Source organism: Trachymyrmex cornetzi, unplaced genomic scaffold (genome assembly GCF_001594075.2).
Source record: "Trachymyrmex cornetzi isolate Tcor2-1 unplaced genomic scaffold, Tcor1.1 scaffold157, whole genome shotgun sequence".
Classification (NCBI taxonomy): domain Eukaryota; kingdom Metazoa; phylum Arthropoda; class Insecta; order Hymenoptera; family Formicidae; genus Trachymyrmex; species Trachymyrmex cornetzi.
Window position 1 is genome coordinate 184,694 of NW_017296168.1, and position 25,362 is coordinate 210,055.

At 41.1% G+C, this 25,362-nt stretch overlaps 1 protein-coding gene across 1 annotated transcript in view; it reads left to right on the forward strand.

Moving 5' to 3' along the window:
* Sol1 (CUB domain-containing protein Sol1) overlaps window positions 1–25,362 on the forward strand; it is a gene marked incomplete at its 5' end in the record, with an annotated part of 234,184 nt that overhangs the window by 180,901 nt on the left and 27,921 nt on the right. Inside the window, one exon of the mRNA XM_018503456.1 lies at window positions 23,548–23,734. Coding sequence (XP_018358958.1) covers window positions 23,548–23,734 — 187 coding nt within the window. The remainder of the gene's footprint in view (window positions 1–23,547; window positions 23,735–25,362) is intronic.

Genomic DNA, 25,362 nt, shown 5'->3' on the forward strand with positions numbered 1-25,362 from the left:
CTCGTGACTCGAGTCTCTTGACCTTTCTTGACGCAGAGGACAGCTAACCAGCCGGCCGTCTAAACCAGTCGCGCGTCGTGAAGGAGCTTGAACAAACAACGCGCGCACCATTCGCCACTCCTACTTATCTCGACGCGATGTTGCAGAAACAAGAAAGCTCCCCAAGGCTCAAAGGCTACAGCAATGAACCTGGCTTTATGAATACATGAGCGAAAAACGTCTCTCGCGCCGAGACAACACGAGTCACTGCAGGCACTGTATACACATTTCTCGCGTCATCCGCTCGAAATTACTCGGTTGTCTTTTACGCGACGCGCGATGCGATTTCTTTTATCCCAACTGTATGTCCGATCTTTTATTTTTTTCTCTTTTTTCGTCTGTAATCAGACGATAGGAGGAAAAAAAAAAACGGTCGATGAAGAGTCGCGGCTCGATATCCTGGCCGCGAGTGCGTAGTCGACGGGATAAAACCTCGACGGATTCGACAACGAGGAGAGACGGGCTATATCGTTCAACGGATTACTACTCGCCGTTATCGCCGGCTCGCGGAAACTCTTGACGACGGCATCGCTCGATCATTCTTCCCATGGGCAAAGCTATCGATAATGCAAACGGCTGCGCTCTAGGAAATCGGCTTAACGAATGTCTACAAGAGTCGAATGTGCGAGAACCGTTTTAACACCGTCCTGACATATTACAGCGCTCAGTTAAGCGAGACATAACTTGTGCATTTCCGGGAGATCCGATTCCAAGGTTATCGTATAAATCTTTTTTTACCATCGCGCGGATCATATCTAAGCGTATCTAAGCGAGGCTGCGCACGTATATAACGATATTTTATCTCGAGCACACAATATCTATTATTTTGGAGTAAATAAAGAAAATTTTACCTGGGATGTAAACTCCAAATAAATATACAAAAGAAATCTTTCTAATGAAGAAAGGACTTTTCATTGCAACTCTGCAACGACAATTTGCGACAATTTGCGTCGAGCATGTTGACTATGAGAAGTTGACGCCCCGCTAGATACGTGCTCGGGAAAACAATGTCAGGTGCTTGCTATCGCCAGCAATAAAAATAGAAAAAAATGAAAAACGCCATAGGGACTGACTCTACATGCGTTCCCCACACTAGCTATTATAGCGTGTAATATTGGCTGCGTCGCGCGCGCGTGCAGTTTGTGTCGAAACACGATGCTATTCTGCGACGGATGCATATCGCGCGATGCAAACATTTTTATTGCTGCAATCAAAGTTTAAGTTCTTGACGGATAAACGTGTAAAGGCGGAAATACCGTGTTTTTTTTTCCGAATCGAATTTCCATGCTATTATAAATATATATATATATATATATACGTATTCTCAGGTTGAACTGCGAATAGTCTCTTACAAAGGGTAACATTCAACGCTATTATATTAAGATTGCAGAAAGTAATTATTCTTCCTCTTAAGTAACAATACCGGTTTAATTTTAGAACAAGTACCTTTGTTACGGTTACGCTGCCTCTTTTTTCAAGCGATGTGCAATTCACAATTTAATTTGAAGCAGAACAGCAGATGGTTGAATTATTTCTAATAATAATACACGAGTTTAGTTGAATATAAAGTGGAATATGAAATTGAACGTCGGAGCTTTTTAGGCGATATATCGTTAATTCACAGAGAGGCCGATTGAGAGCGGCCGAATCTCTCTCGTTCTCCTCTCCTTCATTCTCTTGTGAACGAAAAGACCCGTTATTCCTCTCTTCAATGTTTCAGCAGCCTCATGCTGCTCGAAATTTCTCCCGCACGCCCCACCACATTATTAAACAGTGCGACGTTTAACTGAAAGCATTTGTCAGTGAAATATACGCGTATTTAACTCGGCACAATGCGAGATTCAATCCCATTGAGCTCGGCTACCTGTAATTGTCCCGCGGTATCAGGCAAAGGAGTTAAATCCTTCCGCGTTAGTTTGGAATTTCGCCACGTATTCGCGTTAAAATTTCAAAGCCCGGGCTGCACGCGGTTGCCACGTAAGCTCTCGCGCGGTGCCACGCCGCTCTTAAACTTCACGGGCGCATTATGCACTTTCGCCGAGTGTAAGCGCGAGCATTTAAATTAACGATAATTTCAGTCACAGGTTTGCAAACCACCGACGTGTAATTCTGCAGGTTGTGCGCGCAATCATGCGCCTAGACTCCACCCCGTGGTACTTTCGACGCGTACTTTCGCGGCGCGATACCGAGAGGGCCGCTTACGTACTTTACGTAGTTATCAACGCGAATTCGACAATTCAGTGCATTCGTATCATTCGCATATAATAGATTGTCGCGCGCGCGCGGACAAAGATTTTATTTACGCGCCACTGCTCGTCGACGTGTATCGTTTACTGTTTACGTGTCGCAACGTGAAAGCTACCTTACAACGATTCTCTTCCTGATAGCGCGCTACCTGATGTTGCAAATGTGCAAATAAATAAAGTATCGAAGAGCGAAGACTCGCACCGTGAATATCGACAGTGAAATATAGATATCACAATTCTATTCGTATCTGTATGTTATACGCGAATGTTTTTTTATCCCAATATGTAAGATACGTGTCTCATAGAATAATGATGAAGATTTACCTGCCGCTACAGACGGATGAAAATTTCGATTTGTCTTTTATCCTTTGCAGACCTTAGCGGATGTACATATATATGCGCTAAGAATACGTAGATACGGATGCAAACTGTAATAGGTACTCCTGCAAAGGGTACTCGTGAATTATTTCAGCTCTCGTTAAAGTAAATAAGGTTCTTTCGCGTAGGAATAAAATAACGCGCGAGAAAAGACGAAAGTACGCTCGTACGAGAGCAAAGGGTGTTAGGTTAATAAACGAGTGTAATTAGACACCTCATTTCGACGCCTCTACTCCCGCCACCGATCGTCCAGCTTGCGCTCTTCGCTATTCTATCGTCGTTTTCATTCCTGTTCTTTCCACTTCCCTTATTTGTCTCTTTCGCGTACAATGTATCTAGCTGCATTATGCGAGGAGAAATGGCGAGCAGAAAAGCCCAAGCGCTAATGAGGAAAAACGTATACGAGTTTCAACGTCCTTCACTGTGCTTTCATACCGAATGGCGATTAACATTCGGATAGTTGCTTTTACACTCGAGTCTTTTAACATTGTTTATAAATTGTCTTACATATTGCAAAGATGGGTACCTACACACCTCTTTGCATTTATCTCTCTCATTTATATCTTATTATCTCTCCCTGCCGTACTCTCTCATTGTGTAAATTGCTCCAATTACAATTTAACATTATTTCCTTAGCTTAAATACCCTCGCGAAAAGAAATATTTGGTCAACGATTCGGATCAGATAACACAGTAGAGAAAAGTTGTGTAAAGAGATGTGACTTATCTTTCCAAGTAAAGCTACTTTCTTTTAATGCATCCCAGAATTCTATCTTTCGTATATAGTTTAGAGAGGAATTATTCCCCGAATGAAAAAAATACTGTGCACTCTTGTGAGATAAAAGTTGGCGAACTTTGGAAAGGACGCTGGCCGTTTGGCAAGAATGCAAAGCACCTATTAAGAAATTTCCTTAAAAGTTAAAAATGAAATTCACAAATACCATTATGCCGTACGGTACTCGAAACATCGTGACATCACGTAAATACAATATCGCAGATAATATCGCGTTTTCAAGCGACATGGAGTGCATAGAGTAGATACATAAGGATACGACGTTCGTTGTTCTCTACCCTATATATGTATACTGTATTCGATAACGCCAAGTGTCGCGTGCAAACTTAGCATCGCAGGTATCATCGATTTATTGCCCAACGTTCGTTCCGCGCGAACATGATCGATGAAACTTGAAAAGCTAAAACTATCAGGCTTTGATGTAAGGTATCGGTAGTCTATAGAAACAAAAGCACACGTATAGCACGCGCTGCTATGTCGTGTATAGGAAATTGATAGTAATATCTAATATTGCGTTCCAACTGCTATGTGAGATAGATTCGGATGCGCCCTCATATGAGACTGAATAACACACAGAGGGAGAGTGGGTAGGTAGGTTGAGAGAGAAGTTGGCGGAGGGTGATTCTCTACGTCGATTGTAGCAGCTCGAGAGTAAGAAAAGGGACTTGGTGCTGTGTGTGTACCAGGTCGCTAGAACATGCACGAACGAACAGCAGAGGAGGTGGTGCGTTGGCAACCGGCCAGCTCAAGTATCTCTCATGTGTTTGGCAGAATTTGTCGTTCTTGGATCACCCTCACCTCCATCCCTCCCCCCTACTGTTCCTCCATCACACAACGTGTTCTCGTACGTACCTAGAGGTACTCTACTTGGCGTGTCCGGGTACGTATGTTTGGTTACGCGAAATGCTCTCGTGCATCTCAAGTCGAATGTTTGATGGCGCTCTTCTGTTTAAACACGGACTTAGACACCACGGCTGAGCGGCATCTACGAATCTGCATACATTCGCCCGCGGCACCCACGTGCGCTTACTTCTCGGATACGCCAAGCTGCCCTTGCGCGTTTCACGTTCACGTTGAATTACATCAAAGAACTCCGTCTCTGATTTTACGCGAGCTCCAGATGCGATTCGGCTTTTCAAAGACTCAGGGGCCAGTCGGTATGTCACGGGTAAAGTTTACGCGCAACGACATCCTGTGTGATTACATCAAATGAATCATTTTGGCGCGATATGAATTAAATGGAGAGCCAATTTAATTAGATGATGGAAAGAGATGAATAAACGGACGTATCGTTATACGAGTATATATTAAGAATATAGTGTATAGGTATGTGTTGTTATTTAAAAGCAAGATTAAATGTAACGATCTGTCTGTCTGTTCGTTCGAGTTTAAGAATATTTTCCATAGGAGAACCATTGAATGTGACAAATCGAGCGGCGTTGCTCCTCAATTACGCTATCTGAAAATTCTTGGATCGCGTTACTACCTCGCTATACCATCTTTGCTATTCCCCGAGCTTTACTTTTGCGAAAGCTCGACCATTCGCGCTCACATAATTTTACCGAGAGCTCCCGATGGTAGAATTTCACCGAGTCGCGCGCTCCGCGGGTTATTAAGTTCGACGGTATCGAATTTACCGCTGGCGCGGCCCGCGCCTAAAGGCTCTCTCGCGCCAGAGGAGGGATAATAAATTATCGCATAATGTTTCCGTGCGGGGTGCCGTTTTAAGAAAGTTCCGCCAAGTCGGTGCAATAGAAAAACATCGTAAATTCATATCGATTCCGAGAGACATCGTCATCGTACGCGACTAAGACGACGACAATAGCCGTCTCGACGACGACGACGACGACGACCATCTATAAATATTCTGTTGAGCAGTTGGCGTTTTGTACTCGTGCCGTGCGATCGCGGAAAAATCCGGGTATAATGCACCCCGCCCCACTTGGGCGCGTTTCTCTTCGCGCGCGATGACAGATTTCCGCGTTGCAGCGACGGATTTACAACGGGGTCCATTTTTAACCTTTCTGTCTCGCAGTTTTTTATCCCCGTCGCAGTTTTCGGCCGTGTGCCCTCCTATGCCCGAGTTTCCGCCGTAATTCAATTTGTCACGCAGACGGAAGTTTTGATAACATCCTTCCGCTTGATTTGTACGCTTCGCAAAATGAAAAAATAAACTCGCCGACTGTCCCGGCACAATAGTCCTCGTCGATCGATTTTTGTTACTCGATTTGGCGTCCGCTCGCCCGTTTTTCCGTGCCAGTAACCGAATTGTAACCTCGATTTTAACGAACCCCCCCCTTTCCCTCGATGCTCGATACTAAAATAATATCAGCCGTACCTGCACCTAACGTAAATACGATATACATTTATAGGTATATACATTTATTGTCTTTGCCTGTTGTTAAGTATTTAACGAGTAACCACGATCTCGACTGCAATGATAACAACTAGGAATAACACAATTGTTCCGGGAAAAATTTATTGAAAATTGCCGTAATACGTTATTGCCGTTTGAATTCAATAGCAGTTTTCTGCACATAGCCGTTCAACTTATTCGACGATGAGAGGAAGATCGTAAATATCGCTAAAAGGATTCATCCCCGTAATCCGCCGGCGAAAGTTCAACGCTGATCAATAATACGGGATTATCTGGTTCGTGCGAACGGCACGGCCAGCAGAATTGAAGCGCGACAGCACAGAAGAGCAGTCGCACGTTCGAGCGCTTAATTACGGCTAAACGCCGAACGGGGTTTAATGAATGGACGGATCTCACGTTTTTATATTACACGTGATGGAAATTAAACACAAACGATAGTTAACGGACAAGCGAGGAGAGATGCTAGGATGGAAAAGAGACGCTGAAAACTGGCTGAAGGACCGTCGCTCGCATCCAGTCGCATCTGCCAACACATCGATCAACAAATCACCACCGTTTATATAGGAAGCAAAGAATCCTCATCCTCACAACCGGCGAACGCGACATCCCCGAGCCGACCGAAAACTTTTTCGATATCCCACGCTACTCTATATATGTGTAAACGTGTTATAGGTGCGCGCACGTAGACGTGTGATTACAGGCGGCACCATCTGTTACGCACAATACGTCTTTGCGGCTTCGTACACGTTTCCACGTACAGCATCGCAATGTACCATGCTGTGTCAATACGCGCCAGATGAATATCGGCCGACGTTTTGCGAACCCCATTCGAAAGTTAGTCCCGCTCGTGCATATTCGTGCAATCTGGTTTATTTGCGGATCGTGTTTATTCGCGTCTCTACGATTAATTGGCCGCTGGGAAGCTTTAAAGTCGCATCGATTGCCCGCGCCGACGATTCGGAGGTGAAATTTTATCTCATTGCATGCAAGAGAGAGAGTGTTGCATCGATACAAGTAATTTAATCATACTATACGGTAATTAATTACGTTAAAAGCATCGTTAATCTTCAACATGGAGTACGAACATTTCTGTAGGCTGTATTAAATATTTCCCTCTTCTCTCTATTACTTTACTGCTCCGCTATTGAGCGTATCAACGAGGCGAAATCTACGAGGAAACTTTTTCCGCCGTTCGGATATGTAATTGTTCGAATCTTCCCGCATTTCATTACTCCGTTCACCCATCCGTGCATCCGTCTTCCCGCCACGGAAAACAAATATAATGGTACGACTTTACGATAGAACGACGACGAGCGCACGTATGTACGTGTATATACGGATACTTTTCCAAGTTCGTTCCGCAAGCACATTCAGATTGGAATTTTAGCTGGTGCCTGCCCCGTGCGACGCGGATCTCTCGTACATCGCCACTTCCGCTCGTAAATGTCGCGGTGAGAACGTAAAACAAAGTCTCGCGGAAGTGAAGTAGATCGTGTGAACACCATCTGAATTTTTCATCCTATCCTGCCCGTTCCCACCGACTTTATAAAACGAAGCAAGCTGATAAAACAACCGCAGGCAGAATTTAGGAAAAGCGACTACTAGCGTACATACGTATTTGTCCATTCGCGCAATGACATTTTTTTTGGAGCCCCTGGTTTTGTTTTTTAAGAGATACACTGCAGGTATTGTCGGGGTCCAAGGTTCATTTTACTGTTCCTCGCGCCGCGCGTTTCATCCTGTGGCTTTTTTTCTAACAAGTCGTAAACGCAAAGGAGAGAGTGGAGGGAACATAAAAGTCGGGGTGGGGAAATTTGGTGAAAAACAGCCGATTCTCGATGCGCGCCTCTGGATTACTGCGACTATACTGACGCAGTGAAAGAGAGCACGTGCGCTCAAGCACCTTGAAGGGGTGCATTTACGGCGTACCGGAGATAACTCTCGAGACGTGCGCGGATGTGGATCAATTGGATACTCTCCTTGTTGAATACCTCAAACGACATGAAAGTAAGAGGTATCCCTGACAAAGGATATGTAAGATAAAATCTTATGAAAATAGGTCACGTCGTGACAGCGCAATCTAAATCCTTCTCTATTTGACGTTGCTCTTTCGCAACTGTAACAAAATACTTGAAAACTTCATCATCGTCAAATTCATTTGACAATCTCGAAGAGTCTCGCATGTGACTTTGTAGAATGGAAGAATGCCTTTTTCCTCTCTTATCTCTCACGTTTTCTACCTCGCACTTAATTTTGTCACACAAGAAGCATTAATTTTCATGACAACTACTGGTCAGCTCATGCTAAAAGATGCAATTCGAATTCCTATCGATCGTGATACCGTGCGTCGCTTGTTCGTTAGAAGCCCACGCGTGCCGAAACACTATCAAAACTGCACTGCATTCCCGATAGCGTACTCCTACTAGGTCTACATTATTTTCAATGTTAAAACACGATTACATGCGAACGCATTGTTATGCGAATGTTCGAATGGTGCAGATATCAGAATAGAATATGTAGGTACTTTATTTACAATCCATCCCATTTTCAAAGTTATAGCCAAACGATTGCGTACGAATTTCGTCGATTTGAATAATTTCTCCTTTTTTTTTCGATAAAATCTAATTCTTCTGAAATATACACCCTCGGCGTTACTCTTACTTTCATTAATTCCGGGAACGCGACTAACTTCGCTGCCGTGGATGCGTAACTCCGTTTCACTGTGCCACTTTAAAAGCTAAGATCGCGCTTGTTTGAACACTATCGAGAAAATGCGCTTACAAGATTACAGGAAACAATGTTAAATGAAAATCGACCGAGAAATTGTTCAACGCAATTAAGAATGTTTTGGTTGTACAATATCAGCTAATAGTATCAACCAAAAATATCAGTCACAAAATTTTATCGTAAATGCACTCTGAAATCAACTGCAACGAGAAAACGAAACAACAAATTATTTGACTTTTAATGCAATACAATTACCATATTTTGCTGTAGTTTTGGGTAAATCTATAAACGAGTAAGTAGATCCAAATGAACTTTTGCATGAATGTTAGAGTTCAGTATACGTAAATAATTTAATTTAATTCGTAATACTATTGCCTCATCAAATTTGCGAATAAATACTACAAACAAAACATTATTTTACATAAGAATCAAGACAAAACAAAACAACTTTTAAACCAATAAGAGAATTGTGCTGAAATTTTACATTGATATTCAAACGTAATAATAGACCATCTCTGAAATTTTTATAATTTGATGATATTTTGAGTTGTGACACATACATTTTTAAGAAGGCTAAAATGGATCTTGGTGTCTATAATAATAACTTTGTATGAATTTTATATAATTTCCAATTCAAGCAAACTGATTATTTATCGGTCTTGAAACATAATCCAAAATTGGAGCTCGAATACGTAATATTACAAATTAAAAATGACAAATAATTTACTATAATGAGTATCTTTAAAACACTTCAGAGAATGACATATATTGCGAAAAATATCAACTCAATCAAGAATTCGAATTTGGAATTTCCTTCGATCTCCATGCGGGTATATTATTAATTTGATCATCGAGGCATGTATAATGATATTAGTTGTTATGCTTGAATTGGAAATTGTGAAATTGACACAAAAATATTAGGCGCCAAAATATATTAGCTACTTTGACTGAATACTATCTCTGAGTCTTCTTCGGTTAATTGCGTTACAGGAAACAATTCGTAATGCGAACGCGTGCGCGTCTACATCGGGTTTCTTGCACTCGAGCCATTTAAACATCTCGAATAGTACTACGGCGCAGTAGTACAGATGACTGTATACATGCCCGCGTGCTCTCGATGTGGTACGTGGCAATTCCCAGGGAGAGCGTAATCCCGAATGTTCGACGGTTCTCCGATTCGCACGATCGCGCAATTTGGTCTCGCGAAATGCGCCGCATGTACGGATGGGTTCGTACATTTGTACAGGAACGCACACAAAGTGTGAGAGAGAGAGAGTGTCGCCGTCTTTATCGCCCGCATAAATTCAAGGTCCTCCCAATTTCAATTCTTGCAAACGTACACCTTTGTCCGGTACAGCTAGCATGAATTTCTTTGTAGACAATGGATTGTCTTAAACTATTAGCCGAATCACACGCCCGATTGAATGTTCCGATAGCTGTTTGAAAGTTAATAGCTTGTCTGCTATAATATCTATAAAAGTCTGTGAAGGTTTTCAAAGAAAAAGGGAGAGGAGGAACTGTGATATAAAGGTCGATCAGTGAAGTGACCTTGCGTGTTATAATATTGGCTTGAAGAAAAAGTTCTTTGTGCGACCGACGTTACGCTAAACTTAGCGTTATCCGTATATCCGTATACAAGCGCGCAGAGGCGACGTTTTAATGTTGCGCATGGTTGCACGGTTTCTGTCGCGGAATTCAATTTCCGCTTTTCCGCGCGTCATTTGGTTATAACCGCGCGCGCATCCGCGGCACAAAGTTCGTCTTGTCTTTTAACGCAAAGCGACGGAGCTAATTCCAAATTCCGCGAGCTGCTGCACAGCAGACGGCTCTATAGGAATTTTAATAAATCCCCTACACCCTCCACCGCGCATATATGTACGCTGCTCGCGCGGTGATTCTCGCTCTGAAGATCGTCGTGAAGGGAAACGTTGTTATATGCCAGAGATATGCAGGATAATTATATCGATCTCTCTCTCTCTCTCTTTCTCTAACTGTGGTTATATATCTTACCCTAAGGAAATATTTAATACATTCGGTGCTATAAGAATACAATTGTCTCGTTTCTTGATGAAATTCTCTCTCTCTCTCTCTCTCTCTCTCTCTCTCTCTCTCTCTCTCTATCACTTGGTTATTAAATCCTATTAATTTTTATGTATATATACGATCACTTGAATAAATTAAAAAATTTAACAATTAATTCATTAAAGATTTTGCTGCCAATCTTTCAAAGATCAAACAAGCATCGACGTCATGTCCCATCCTTATATCCCAATCTGCACCATCTAATCCAAATGCAAAGGACCGGACGGTAGGACAGATAGTCAAGCTAGCTTCGGCGTTAGTGGACAGTGTCCTGAGGGATAAGCCGGGAGTGGCTGGTGCCGCTAACCACGTTCGATAAGCGGTCAGGTCAGAACCCACGAATCCTCTTCCTTCTCTCTTGACCTCTCGCGCTTTCGTATTCCGGCATCTCTACGGTTGCCTTCTCCTATCTGTAGAGATGGAACTTGGATGGAGCCGGAACAAATCGAAGCAAGTCATAGCAAGTCGTATCGTGCCATCGTATCGTGCTTTCCCAACACATTTGACATACGAAAGGTCTTCTGTCAGGAATCGTTTTAAACATTGTATAATACGTAATAGATTAAAAAGAGAAATGAATTATAAAGATTGAAAATTAGAATCGACGTGCAAAAGATAGCAATCAATTAGTAACCGTAGTGCGGCAGTGCTGTTATACCGATTGTTTGGCGAAAAATTCCGTGCTCTGTGTACGTAACTATAACGTATCGCCACATGCAGACGGTGCGGTGGTTGCTCACCTTCTACGGCTCGCAGAGCCGCATATAACGTCACGAAACGTCGCCGGCGACAAATGGGATTCGTGCCGCGCCATTGACTGCGTCCGACGTACGGACAGATTAGTGTTAATGTGTTTTGTTGTCCCCCTTCGCGTGTCGCCTGCTACGAAGCCATTCGGATATCGAGGAGATCCTCCAGTACGGGAGTACATTCTCAAACGACCTCGACGTCGCGCGGTGGATTCTGGTACTGGAGCAGAGGAATTACGCGGACCGAGGATTTCATAGTGAACGTTGTTCCAACGACTCCCGGAATCTTATCTTCACGAGAGTAGCACGTTATCTGGAATAAGTCCGAGTCCTACTGTGGTACATGCGTGTCGTCCTGCGAGGGAGTCAGCTTCTTCGAAGAAAAATCGCAGAGCTTTGGTGGTTATCCACCATGGCAGTCATGGCAAACTCCTCGTTACGGAATCGTTGCGTTATTATACTCGGGCCTTTCGATTTTCTCTTATTTCCGTCCCGCGCGCCACTTTTCTCTCGCAGTATTAAAGGGGAGAGACACACACACACACATACACACCAGATCAGACCAGACCAACACTAATGGTTTCGAGTCGAAGAGAGAGTCGCCGATACAGTACTCTCCGTCTGCTACCCTCTCATCTTGAGACTTTATAACAAGATAGAAGGCAACGATAAAGTAATTTATCCGGGGAGTGAGCTAAGTGAGGCACGAATGCCTCCATCGTACACACCCGCGGTCGTGCTCGTGCAAAGGTAGTATTCATCGACGAGAATTTTCATTCAACTTTTCTTCGTTTCTTTGAAAGCTCACACCGCCGCCGGTATCTAATTTTTCTTCTCTCCTTTGAGTAAGGTACAAATTTCTGTTTTCTGCCTTATCCCTGCCGCAATTCGATCGGCGAAAATGCTTTAACAACAACGGTACATGCCACTTCGCAATAATAAAAACGCGCGCGCGAGTACGCGAAGTGAGAGTTGAATTGCAGCTTTCGATATACAAATCGCAACGTGTTAGCATGCTCGACTGCGCGGTCATTTCCCTTTCTTCTTCTTCTTTTTTTTATGGAAGTAATCTCTCTTCAGTGCCTCGTATTTTCCTCTCTCTCTGTTCTCGCTGGTTAATCTACCGTTGTTAGACGCGACCCAGCAAACGAAAGAAGATAAGATAGAGTAGGAGCGTGACGAACAAGTCCTCGCTGCGAGACTCCAGATTGCTCGACAGATATGTAAGATATCACTGCGCTTCAACATCCCGACTTTTCCTCCATTCCTACATACGACTTCCTTCCTTTTCAAGACACCGCTGACTATCATTGCGAGTCTTCCCTCTCACACTTTCTTCTCTTCGCACCGTCGGGAATTCCATAACGAGCCGCGATATATACGAATGACATAATATGACAGCAAGTGGGGATGCGAACCTCGAATTTTTCCTCTGATTTACAAAGAACGACAACCGGGAGTTAATAATCTTATACGCAGCGAAAAGCGGAACGAGGTGAATATACGCATACTGTGAAACATCGCATTATCTTGCTTTCTCTTTATCTATCTATCTATCTCTCTCCCTTCTTCTTTTTCTTCTCGGACATATCTCGATGTAAAGAGAAACTGTCGACGAAGCACGGCTTGTCAGTCTGTATGGGCGATAATTTCTCCACTATATATGAAATTTTTTAATACTGCATATACTCGGAATTCCGATTTACTTGCAGATTAATTTATAAAGAGCGTACATTACTTAACAGACAGAAAGAAAGATATTACAGTCAGGAAATTGGAGTTCATCTTCTGTAAAGAGCATCGATTTAGCTCGTTACGGTTCGTGGAATCTCTATGAACCTACGAGCGGGAATTGCGGGAATTTAAATAAAGCATTTTATAAAAATCAGAGCTTATAGTTTCCTATCTCTTTCATGAGAAATTAAGATATAAAGTTTCAACTCTGGATGTATGAAAGTGAGGTTTCAAAAGTTGGAAGAATGCGACAGTTTTCAATGATTTTTATTACGGACCATAAACAATTGTTATCCAAACTCAATTATTGTATATAGTTGAAAATTAAAAATTGTAAAAAAATATGTAAATACTACGTCTCATAAGTATTATAACTTGTATAGGGAAAATGAAAAATATACAAATGTTAATCCTGCCCCAGGACGTATAAATGTTTGTAGCGGATATACATGCAAATATATTATATTATTTCTGTGGCTATAGACGAGAAAACAGAGAACAGGACGTCATTAACTATCCCGTGGGACTTGATTTTATATGAGCAACTGCATAAAATGTGCAATGGAAGCTTTGCGTGCAATAACATGGCCTCGAGCCAAATGTAACAAAATATAGTTAAATAATGCCACGACTGAAAAGCGTGTCGTTACAATGGCAATAATTTCAGTAAATGTGGAAATGGAGAGGGACAAACAATTCAGATATTAAGCATATTTGCGACATGGAAAAACTTGTCATTATGAGAAAAAAAGTTTTCGTAAAAAAAAAAGTACAATTAAAGTAATCGATGAAATGACAAATTTTTCTTTAGCGACTCGACAAGACATGTCTCTTGCGAACCAGAACACGAGCGAAAGTGTATTTAGATGTAACCGTGTGCGCTTCCAACCGATTACACGAATTTTCGATTATCCGTTGCACGCTATTAGGAAAGTTCGTACTTCCATATTCATCGTTGGTCGCATCTGGAAATGGAAATTGGATTTCCTGCAAAAACCGTTATCGTGTTGCTTTTGATCGAAGAACTCTCGCATGATATGATGGAGGACATATGTGTCGAATTAAATTCTAAAAGAATATTTACAAGTTACTTTCACGAATTATATTATTTCTTTAATCCAATTAAATTTAATCTAAATAAAAATCACGTTGCAACTATAATAGAAAGAAATGTTTTGGAGTAAAACATTTTTTATATATGTCAACATTAACGAACATGGATTATAATAGGCATATTACGTATATTATAATCCATTAAGAAAGTGTTTGCGTTTGCATTTTCAGTGACATGTACACGAGCAGTATATTATGGCTAGGACGTATTAGGGAATATTTATGACTTGATCTAAAATGGTGCATCGAGCCTCAATACATCTGTGTCGCATCTATTAGTTGCAAGGGAAAATAACGAAGCATAGATATGTCAACTAGAAAGCTTTCTAGTGCTAATTTATAATGTAGATGACGACTTATGTAATGAGAAACAATATAGATTAATATAAATTTTGTAACATGTAATTAGAATTGCGATAACATCACGATATGTATATCAACGAAAAATAACAGTTTGAATATATAATAACCTTTTTGACAAAATTCTGTTTTATGTTTCGATTTTATATACTAATATATATATATATATATTAAATATAACTTAAAAAATAAACAAAATTAATAAGAAGACTCTACTAGGTCAATTCAAAATCGAGCTATAAAAAGTGTAAACAGTAAACTTATTATTCTTTTACAACAATTTCACGAAACGTTTCGGCTGTACCAAGTCCTCATCAACCGTGTTTATAAATAAATAAAAACCCCGAAACAATAATTTAAATAGACATTAAACTTAAAATTAATTTCGGTAACGGTATCGAATCATCTCATCCAACAATCACACAATGTATTACAAATCCAACCATGTTATACTGAGTCAAATTATAAAACATATATCAAAAGTAGATCCAAAAGTAGAACAAATTCTTCGATTAACAGCGAGAAAGGGTAGTCAATGTGGTAAAAAAAGAAAGTCCAGTCAATAATTCAGTGGTAACATTATTTTGATAGATTTTAAACATTTTTAAATGACGTTTTGAATGCTAAGATGCACCGTGTTATACGCTTTTGTATTCATGCGGTTTATCGACGTTCCGGATATTACGCAGTCAAACAACAAAATGCGAATTTTTATCTTGCTTTGAAAATCGGAACGGTATCGTATTTACCTGTGTCGGTGATATATTGTCACTGGCTACGCGAACAGCTGCGCTTTCTGCGAGTCAACAGGGAAAGAAGAACTCCAGTGATCAGCGTGAAATATATCGCCGAAACGGTGACATTACCCGAAATCGAGGATTCGGAGGATCCGCAAGTATGCGTGGGCGTGCAGGGATCTATTTACACTTCCAGGAGAACGTAACCGCAATCCGGACATAGACAAGAGAATGCTTGGTCGGAGTCTAGTGACGGAATGAAGGCACTTTATATAAACGTAAAATATATCTTAAAGGATGAAAAAAGGTAAAGATGCGAGGAAACGGTCTTTATTAATCTGGAACGTGCTTAGTTACCGAGATCAATATTTCAATTTTATATAACTTACAGAACTCGCGTTCTGTTATCGAATATATTGTTACGATTAAAAAGCCGGCGTTGTGCAGCTTTAACGGCGTTTACAGTCACGCCGGTAGTACAAAACTTCCGCAGGGTGTGTCAGGTCGGAGGAAGAACAACGCGACAAGCTCACGTTCCGTTACGTCCCACGCTAATATAAGCGCCGTCTCGGCGGCCGTGCGGCATAAGCCCCTCATACACTGAATGGCGACGATTCTTCATCCCGTCCGAGAGCCCGAGTGACACTTAATTGCCAGTTTCTTCGACTCGTGCCCAGTCGGTCCTACGTGGGCCTCTCCTCGTCGTCGTCGTGCAGCCGCAGAAGCACAGCGATTCGCGCGGATATTCGCATGATGAACGACCGAAACTCGTCCTCTGACCACGCGAATTCCGCGGATTCGCAGAATTCTCTGGGCAACCGCAAAATTTCACGTTTCACCGTAGACACTTGGGAAACGCGTTAATCATTGCCACCTGCCTCGTCCTCGACTCTCTGGGATGTAAGAGAGGTGCGAGAAGGAAACAGAAGAGAGGGAGAGAGAGAGAGAGAGAGAAAGCAAAAAAAGAGAGAGAGAAGAGAGATTTTCACGGAACTCGTTGTCCTCTCCGGCTGAATTCCGGAAGAGCGATCGGCTGTCACGATTACCGATCGTTTCGGGCCCATCCGACAAACGTAAGAAAAAAATAAAAGGACGGAGGTACCTTCTCTGCGTGTGAAGAATGGTCGTCGTTTCGCGCCGAGTCTGAATCCCGTTAGCTTGTGGTCTTAACGGATGTCTAGCGAAGATATGGCCGCAGAACCTGTATACCGAAACTTAGTGTTGTCGAAACGCGTTTATACAGAATGAAAATTTAATTCTCATCGTTAAAAAAATCATCGGGAAAATATTTGACGATATCAATCGATGGGAAATATAGAGATTATCTCAAAAGCGTCTTTCAAACTCACTCTTAATCCTTCTGCGGTTTTTTAAGATAAATTACATCCTCGGATAGCTACGACTGGCGGAAAAAGGTGAAATTAGAGAAAGAGAAGATTTTATATATCCCAGACTTAATACTTTTTCATAGAGTAATTTTTTTTCATGGTAATTAGTTCACACACACACACAGTCTGACCTTCTCTTGGGACCAGTACGATATGTCACTGCGGAACACCAAGCGACCAAGCACTTCTCTGTACTTTTCCCCTGTGTTAAATCTTGTCATCGCTAAAGAATCGTTCTTGATTGCACTTCCAACGCTGCAGCGTCTGCTCGCGGATGCGCACGACTATCGTGCACATGCTGCTTAGTCGGAGCTTCCACGTCATTTGACTACATTGAGCACATCGTGTAACGACTATTTTGCATCAGCTTAGCGCTGAAAGGATTAAGTTTATAACCGAGTTTGAGGATTACGAAGTTGCGATGCGGTCCGTTGATGCAGACGGTTCATTCATACCACGAGCTTTATCGTCGCTAATTGAGATCTCGATGGACGAACTCTGCGAGTTTGTTGGCATTGATAGATGATGGATTCATATGTCGGGGTCAATGTATCGATTTCTAGCGTTCCGCGAATGTCGATTCAATTGGATAAAAAAAAGTGTCTATCGTTTAAATCGTTTATCGAGCTTATTGTTTAAGATAGTTGAGAAATTGTAAATTCGAGTTGCAAACACGTGTCAGTGAAATCTTTTAGATTCTCCGAAATTTAAGGCTTTCACGCACAATGAGAAGTAAGTGAGGCGCAAGGATTAAATATTTCATTGACTTTAAACACGTCGGCACATCATTCGTCGCATAAAGTACGAGTTTACCCCTCCCTCTCTATAGGTATAACTGCGCAGCGTCGTTTCTGCACCATTCGTCCGCGAACTTTTTCTATTCTTTCCCAGTCGCGCGCGAGAGAGAAGAGCTCATCAGCTAATGGAAATGGCGATCGAACGTTAGAAACGATATCGATCAAAATATTCGACCGTTGCGAAGTGAGTAGGAAACTGGCCAGGACGGCGACGAAAAAAGAGAACGGTAGTGGTGACGACGGCGACGGCGACGGCGACGGCGACTGCGACGGCGGCGAACGCGTGGAAAAACGCAGCGCGAGAATGAGACGGAAGACCGCTACGTTGTACTTGTAAAGGCGGAAAATAATGTAATTATAATTTACGAGACGCAAACAGCACAATAGGCAGACGCGCGAACGGAATCATGTCGAACGGCGAACCAATGGAAGAAGCAGAGATAGAGAAGCGCGAGAGACGATGAGACAAGTCGGGTGGAGTCATCGGGAAAGCAGCGACAAAGTGCGACGACGCGGTGCGAAAAGCCGATAAATCAGCCGACCTAGTCGGAATTAGTTACCGTTCCATTTTGTAGCAACGTTAAGTAAGTTGCCTTCCGCTCCGTTCTCCTACTCGTCCCGTCTCTCTGCCTGCCTTCCTTCCGTACCTGCCTCCGTAACTTTCTCTCTCTCTCTCATTTCCTTACTCGTTCCTAGCACCCTTATCTCCGGGGCGGCAGAGAAGCTCGTCCGTCCGCCTCTCTGTCTCGTTTTCCTCCTTGTTTCTTCAACGGAGGATCCGACGTGCTTTACAGACTCTCGTTCTGAGACAAAACCACCGGTATATATCCGCATCGCGACAATCTCGCAAAATTCTCCGGTAAAGACCGCGCGCCGGTCTGTTTCCGGCGTGTGTCATGTCCCGCTTAACCGTCGTGTCTTATCGATGACATTAAATATCGTCGGGAAGCGCTAGAACCAGCTGCCGAATCGTCGACTGTGCTGGACGTTCTAGACGTTGTCGATCGTCTTTCGAACGAAATTCATTGTGACCTTCGACGAGTTTTATGGATTTTCGTCACTCGCAAGATTCAAAGGTTTTTTTGATTATCGGTTTTGATAAAGCTTCGAGAAATTGAAAAAAGTTTTGCATGCAGAGTCCAATACAACTATCTATAGATTTTTAAGGACATTGAAATCCGTTGAAACATTCACGATTTATTTTCAACAATAAATGGATTTGCGGGTTGAATTTTTCTATTATTTGCAGCATTTACAAAATATTTTTCTTCGTTCTATCATGAAAATAGAAATTGTATTTTTACGAAATCTCTCTTGGTTCATCGAGCTTATTTTCTTAAAAATTTTAAAAAATTCATGCATTAAAGATTAAGATAATATTAAATTATTGTTATACATGTATCCTCGACAGCTTATTATAAGAGATAAAATTAACGCTCAACTATTGACCTTTGCCGAATAATAAAGTATGCTGAACTTGCGAGAATTCAAAGGTCACTTAACACGCCTGCAAACGATAAACGAGCTGCTCGCTAGCCAGTAAAGTAGGTGATAACCTTTTTCTAGGCCACAGGCTACATCTTTTTTATCTTCATCTATTCGTAGCAGCTATTCGCATCGCTCGAAAAAAGATGCAAAAAGAGAAAAAAAAGCACACATTAAAGAGCACTTAGTAACGTTTATGCAATGAGACGCTATTGTCTGGAAAGCTTTGCAATTAATCAATTATCTTATACGTATGCGTGATATTATACATAGTTGAGAGCTATTTTAAAAGAGGTGTCCGTGGGTTCTCGTATTTATAAAAACATTCGATATCGCAAGAAACTAATGCGACGTGAAAGATTGATCGGTGATATTTTTTTCACAACTATAACTCAAGTTTATATTGAATATACGAACCTTGATATATTTTCTGCGAGTGCGCTTGACGTTCTACGGATGCGAATTGAAAAATAGAAAGATTCCGTAAATTTTGAGAGGAAGTGGAACGTTTTCAACAGATTTTCGATAATTTTATTTCTATACAATATCCGCGCTTTAAGGGGATCGATGCGTATCTCTAGAGTCTAGATATAGATCGGGCGATTGAAGAAAGTTATTTTTCATCGTTGAATCGTCGCGTCGCTTCGGAATAATCGGAAAGGTGTGAAAAAAGTCTGATTTAAAGTCTAAATTAAATTTCATGACGGGGTGACCAACTTTTTGCTGCCGATAGCAACTACTGCTACAAGCACGCAGTGCGCACGAATGTTCGTATTCGCGGTTACGCCAAAATGCGCAAGAAAATATGAACGTTCATCATTCGAACGGAACCGGAAACCCATGCGGATATATCCTCGGTACGGATTCTGCTGTGGGGAGGATATGGGTGGGCAGAAGGGAGAGTTGCTTAAATCTGCAGAGTTAGGACAGGACTTACCGCCAAGACGCGGCTCGCAAATGGCGTTGAAATTAATTTCAACAAAGTTCGTAAATTATTAATATCCGCCGGGCCGGCACGCGCTGACTCGCTTGTTCCCGGCTAAATGTGCCGTTTAATTAGGAAATCCGCGATTGTGGTAAGACGGGGATTGTCAACGGTTTTACGTTACAGGCTACCGTATAGAGCCTTTCCATGCGCGCTGACCGCCTGCCACGCAGGTGGATTGTGAATATATCTCGCATCCGCCAGTGAAACGAGCTTAAAACTATTCCGACAACTTCGCTGTGCAATGCCGCGTATCGTATCACCGTGCGTTGCGCCCACGCGCAATTACGCGCCATGGAAGTTTGTTAAACACCGTGGCGAAATCGTCACCATGTTTAGGAGTAATGTAGTTCTCAGAATTCTTTTTTCGCGTAATATTATACATATACTGAAACAACTGCAGCGTGAAATTGCACCGCTGGTTGGATTAAAGCGTTAATCGCGGCATTTTGTACAAGTCAGATTATCAGAGTGTGACTATAACTTTTAGACTGTATGTACATGCTGTCGTAACTTGGACAGGAAAAAATTGGACGAAAATTGGGCAGGAATTTCAGAACAATACCATTTTCTCTCCTCATACATAATATATGATAGTTTACATAAGCAACGATCGCTATTCTAAAAACTGTCGATTGCCAATCTCACTGGGATAGCCACGTCTGACAGCACGATATTCTCGCCAGTATAGAAATTGATCGCCGTAAGTGAATTCGTTTCCCAAATATAACGGGAGACGTAGTCGGAATACTTGGTGACTCTAAGAATTTTGAGAGGACGGCTCATGAATGCAAATTAAAACGTTTGCCGCTTCTGCCGCGCATCTCTTTCCCCCCTAGCCTTTCTTAGTGCTATTTGGCTTCTCTTACAAACGATGTTCAAAAGTCGATACTCACACCGCGCGGGTGACGCTTAAATATTAAGTATTATACACATGTATACAAAATATACATAAATTATAATCTTAAATGAAGCTGTCAATAAATCTGTAGATTAATTGATGAAAAGACAATTGTGTACATTGCATAATTAATTAATTTTCACACGAACGCGTTGAATGAGTTTCACAGAATTAATGTATTTTTAATCGAATATCGTTAAACACGATCAACATCGCTTGTAAGGCCGTTGCATACCATTTTCACGACATTAGATGCCCGCAAAATCGTCCGCTTCCCCACGTCTTTCTTTATTTTTGTGGCATGCGCATACCCCTAAGTTTCTCCGCAGATATATACGAGCCACAACGCAATGCTCGACAATAAGAAAGCTTTAGAATGGCCATTACGGCACGGCATAATGCACATTTCCAGTCCAACATTTCCAATAATATGCCGCTGTTAAAGCGAAAATTATGCATTGACGGAACGATGAAGAAACGATAGAGAAAATTAAATGAAGATGCAATTTTTCCAACGAGAAATATATTAATATTGCTTTTGACACGCGCGCTATTCGTAAAAACATTTGCGTTTCTTCGAATATTGAGCCGAAATTTAGAAATGTATTTTCTTAACATATGTCATATACACATTAGACATAAGTCTCAAAGTGAAAATCGAGCTAAAAATGACGCTAAGAGAACGGATGAAAAAGGAAAAGCTTGAACACGGCGCGAATGATATTTCCAATATTCTCGCAGCAACGCCAAGTTTGCTATAACGCAAAGTTCGAGATAAGTACGATCCTGATACAAACACTCATACAACATTCATGACTGACGACGACGCGACGTATTGATACCCCTTGCACCTTTCCAGTTTCAGTGCATCCGAGTCTTTTTCCCAGTATCAATGCCTTTCCCTCTCAAGCGCAACCGTTAAAAGCGCCAGAATTGATACAAGTGTCTTCTCTCTCTCGTTAATTCAAAGAGAAAAGGTATACATATTTGTCTGGTATATTTGGTATTTGGTATAACTAGCCTGGTTTAACATATGAGAAGGAATGTACGTATAAATAGATGTATAGATATACACACGCAATGCAATATATATACATAGATATTTGAAGTCTTGTGAGAGGTTCACGAAGGTCGTTAAGGTAGCTACTCGCCCAAGATATTGCATTACTTTTTCCAAACTCGATAAAAGCCATTGTCGGCCTCGCGTCGATGGCTTTTTTAGGCGCGAGGTCGCAGCAATAGTGACCTGGCCAAATGACAGTTTTATCGAATTTCTTCATATCCTAGATACGAACACATATCGAAACGTGTATTGTACAGCTAAACGATGAATTACGAGATAGTCCTGTATTCAACGATGCATTATTGCATCTCTATGCTAGCTTTTCGGCATCCCGATTACACGCATCGTATAGCAATATTAATTACCGCAGGCTAGTTTCTAAACCAAGTCAACGGTAAGTTAATATTGCACGCGCTGGCTCGTGTGATTTATTTAGGAAAATAATGCCCGATAATTATCGCAACTACGATTGTGACGAATATATTTAGCTGTATATCTCAATTATGCGTAATTTTTTATCACAATTTCGGTAGATGAATTTTTACATATGGGTGCGTAAAATATAATTTTACATCTTTACACGTGCAGGGTGGTAACTTTGAATTTTACAATCATATTGCGGAACGCTAATGGTTTACGCACGGATAGACAGTGCCCTGTTTATACTGCGAGAGGAAACTCCTAGGACGAGAAGCGCGGAAAATATATATATATTCACGGGAAAATATACAAGTACGCACGCTCACGCGTTCGTAACGCCAGGGTTTGCCTAATGACGGCATTTCTTCGGAAGATTCATCTTGCGAAGCGTACCTCAGCGATTCTGGCGTTAAATTACGGAAAGATTAATAACTGTCGAGAAGATTAAAGCGTAGAGACTCGAAACGAATACGCGCTACAATCGTGGGTACCGTTATACGCGGCAAAGCGGGTTAAGATATTTATCACATTAAATAATTTCATGCCTTCTCCTCCTTGTGAGACTCGTTCAATCTTAATGCTATGCGAATAGTGTAGACACATAAAGACGGCGAACTCTTAAAAAAAATGCGACAAGGCTAGAGACACGAATATCTTTTGTATTACAAGTTTAATTTATTTGATAACAAATAGACGGTTTGCCTGGCACAAATAAAGATTTTTTTTTTTTCTTCATATTGCCATTGTACGCTTTCAACGAGCGGGATTTCAAAAAATTCGTCGCATATATTTTAATTTGGAATATTTTATTTCCGCTAATAGAAGTAATAAATATGTGTCACACGATTATTATTATTATCATACTTTTGTAGTCTTTGCGTGATTTTTATGCAATGTGTTCTCGCGATACAGCAGAGCCAGTGCTCGTTTGCATATTATAGCAGCCGTCGATGCGCAAGCACTTGTAATTAAAACACGAAATATTCATAATTTAATTCGTACAACGTATCTTTCAGCACAAAAAGATGAAGGCAACGAAGAAAGCTGTCGCGTAATTTAATTGGCATTTTTTCTTCCTTTGGCTGTGCCTCAATTAATTACTTTCGTTACATTCCCTTTTTATTCGTCAACTGTTGCCGCTCGTTAAGTCACCCCGTGCGTCTCTTTGTTACAGCGTCTCTCTGCGACATAGTTTACAACAGCGATACAACAAAAACAGGCATAGTTATGTCACCTGGATACCCGAATCCATATCCATCCAGGACACATTGTACATACGACTTTCAAGGAAGAGGAAAGGAACGGGTGCAGGTGATATTCCAGGACTTGAATCTGTTTCATTCTCAGAGCAATCCAAATGAGTAAGTTTTAATCATATTTTACTATATATGTAGTTCCACTGCTCAACTATATTCGTTGTACGTTGAATATATCTTCATTCGGAATATTATATCTGTTTTCGTGAGACACTTGCACGGTCAGAGACGCGCGCGATCGATTTGTACGTCGCGTCGTGAATATGCCGGATTTATATACAGAACTACGTTTTCACAAGTACATCATTTTATAGTAGCAATGTAACTCTTATAACACAACACATAGATTGTGCCTAGACCTTTCGATATATTCTTATGACACACAACAGGTGTATGCTGCCATAAACATTATGTATTTGCATGCGTTATGTAATAGAGTTAGTTGCTCACTCTGTCTTCACGCTGTTACATCGGAATACGACAAGTGCAATTTCAAAATTTCATGGGAAACGCTTTGTAAGCTTAAGAGTAACGCTGGTACTGCTTTATACTTTAACGTGTTACATCTTTGTACCCTTTGCTTTCGAAAATTGTCCGATATCGAAAATGTGAAGAAACCGTAGGTTCCAATTTAGCAAATGTAGTAAAATTGATGCCTTGGAGATTTTCAAATTTTTCTGGCACGTTTACGCACATCGCGCTTTCTTCCCTTCCAGGTCAATACCCATTCGCCTAAATTCGCCCATTCCTATACGTAAAGTTGCATTGTCACTTTACCAGTGTAAGCATGGACGGCGACTTTTGTGAGGTGTGTGTGTGTGTGTGGAGTATTCTACACATTAGAATTTTTTATGTGTGGAATTCCACACATGAAAAATTATTTATGAACAATTTGAAAACAAGTGTTAAACAAAAAATAGTTAAATTTTTTTCCAACTTTTATTTCAATCAAAATTTCAATTACACACATTGAGCGAGCCAAGGGCGGCCGATAAATATTCACGCAGTTCTTTTTTGCAGTTTGTATTTTTCTCCGCGAAGAGCGCTACTCTATAATTTTTCGTGCACGACTAGTCTTTATTTGTTTCGGAATATACGAATTCATATTTGTATATTCGATAATATTCAGCAATTATATTACATATGCACTCCGAGATTGCTGAAACTTTAGATAATAGTTACTTTCCATTTACACCGATTCTCATATAATTCTCACTTGTGACGTCATAACTCAGTTAAATGCGCGTTCCTTTTGCTGATTCTGATAAATGAGATTCAACCGAGTTTTTATCCATAATCTGCACAAGAGCGAGTCCGTGTGCTTTAGTAAGTCTCATAAACTTACTTCAAAGTAAGGTTATGAACCTGTGTTGACATATGATAACTTTTTACCAAAGTAAGCAAGTAGTGACGTCATTAAGCTGAGTATAAAATACTCAGCTCACTTCAGACTCAGTTTCACTTGTGTGTAAGTGGAAAGCAACTATCGATGCACTTATGGATGAGTTTATTAAAAAAAGTAAAATTCAGAGTTCAACGTTTGCTCTACAAGATTAAATTTATTAAATTTTTTCAAAAAGTTTTATTTTATGATTTTATAAGTATGTTTCAAGTTAAACTATAAATATTTATAAAATATTTATAAAATATTTATAATTTCGTTGCTCATCATTTTGTGGGCGACTATAAAGAGATTTTAATATGGAGATTAAATAAGTTGTGGAAATTTTTTG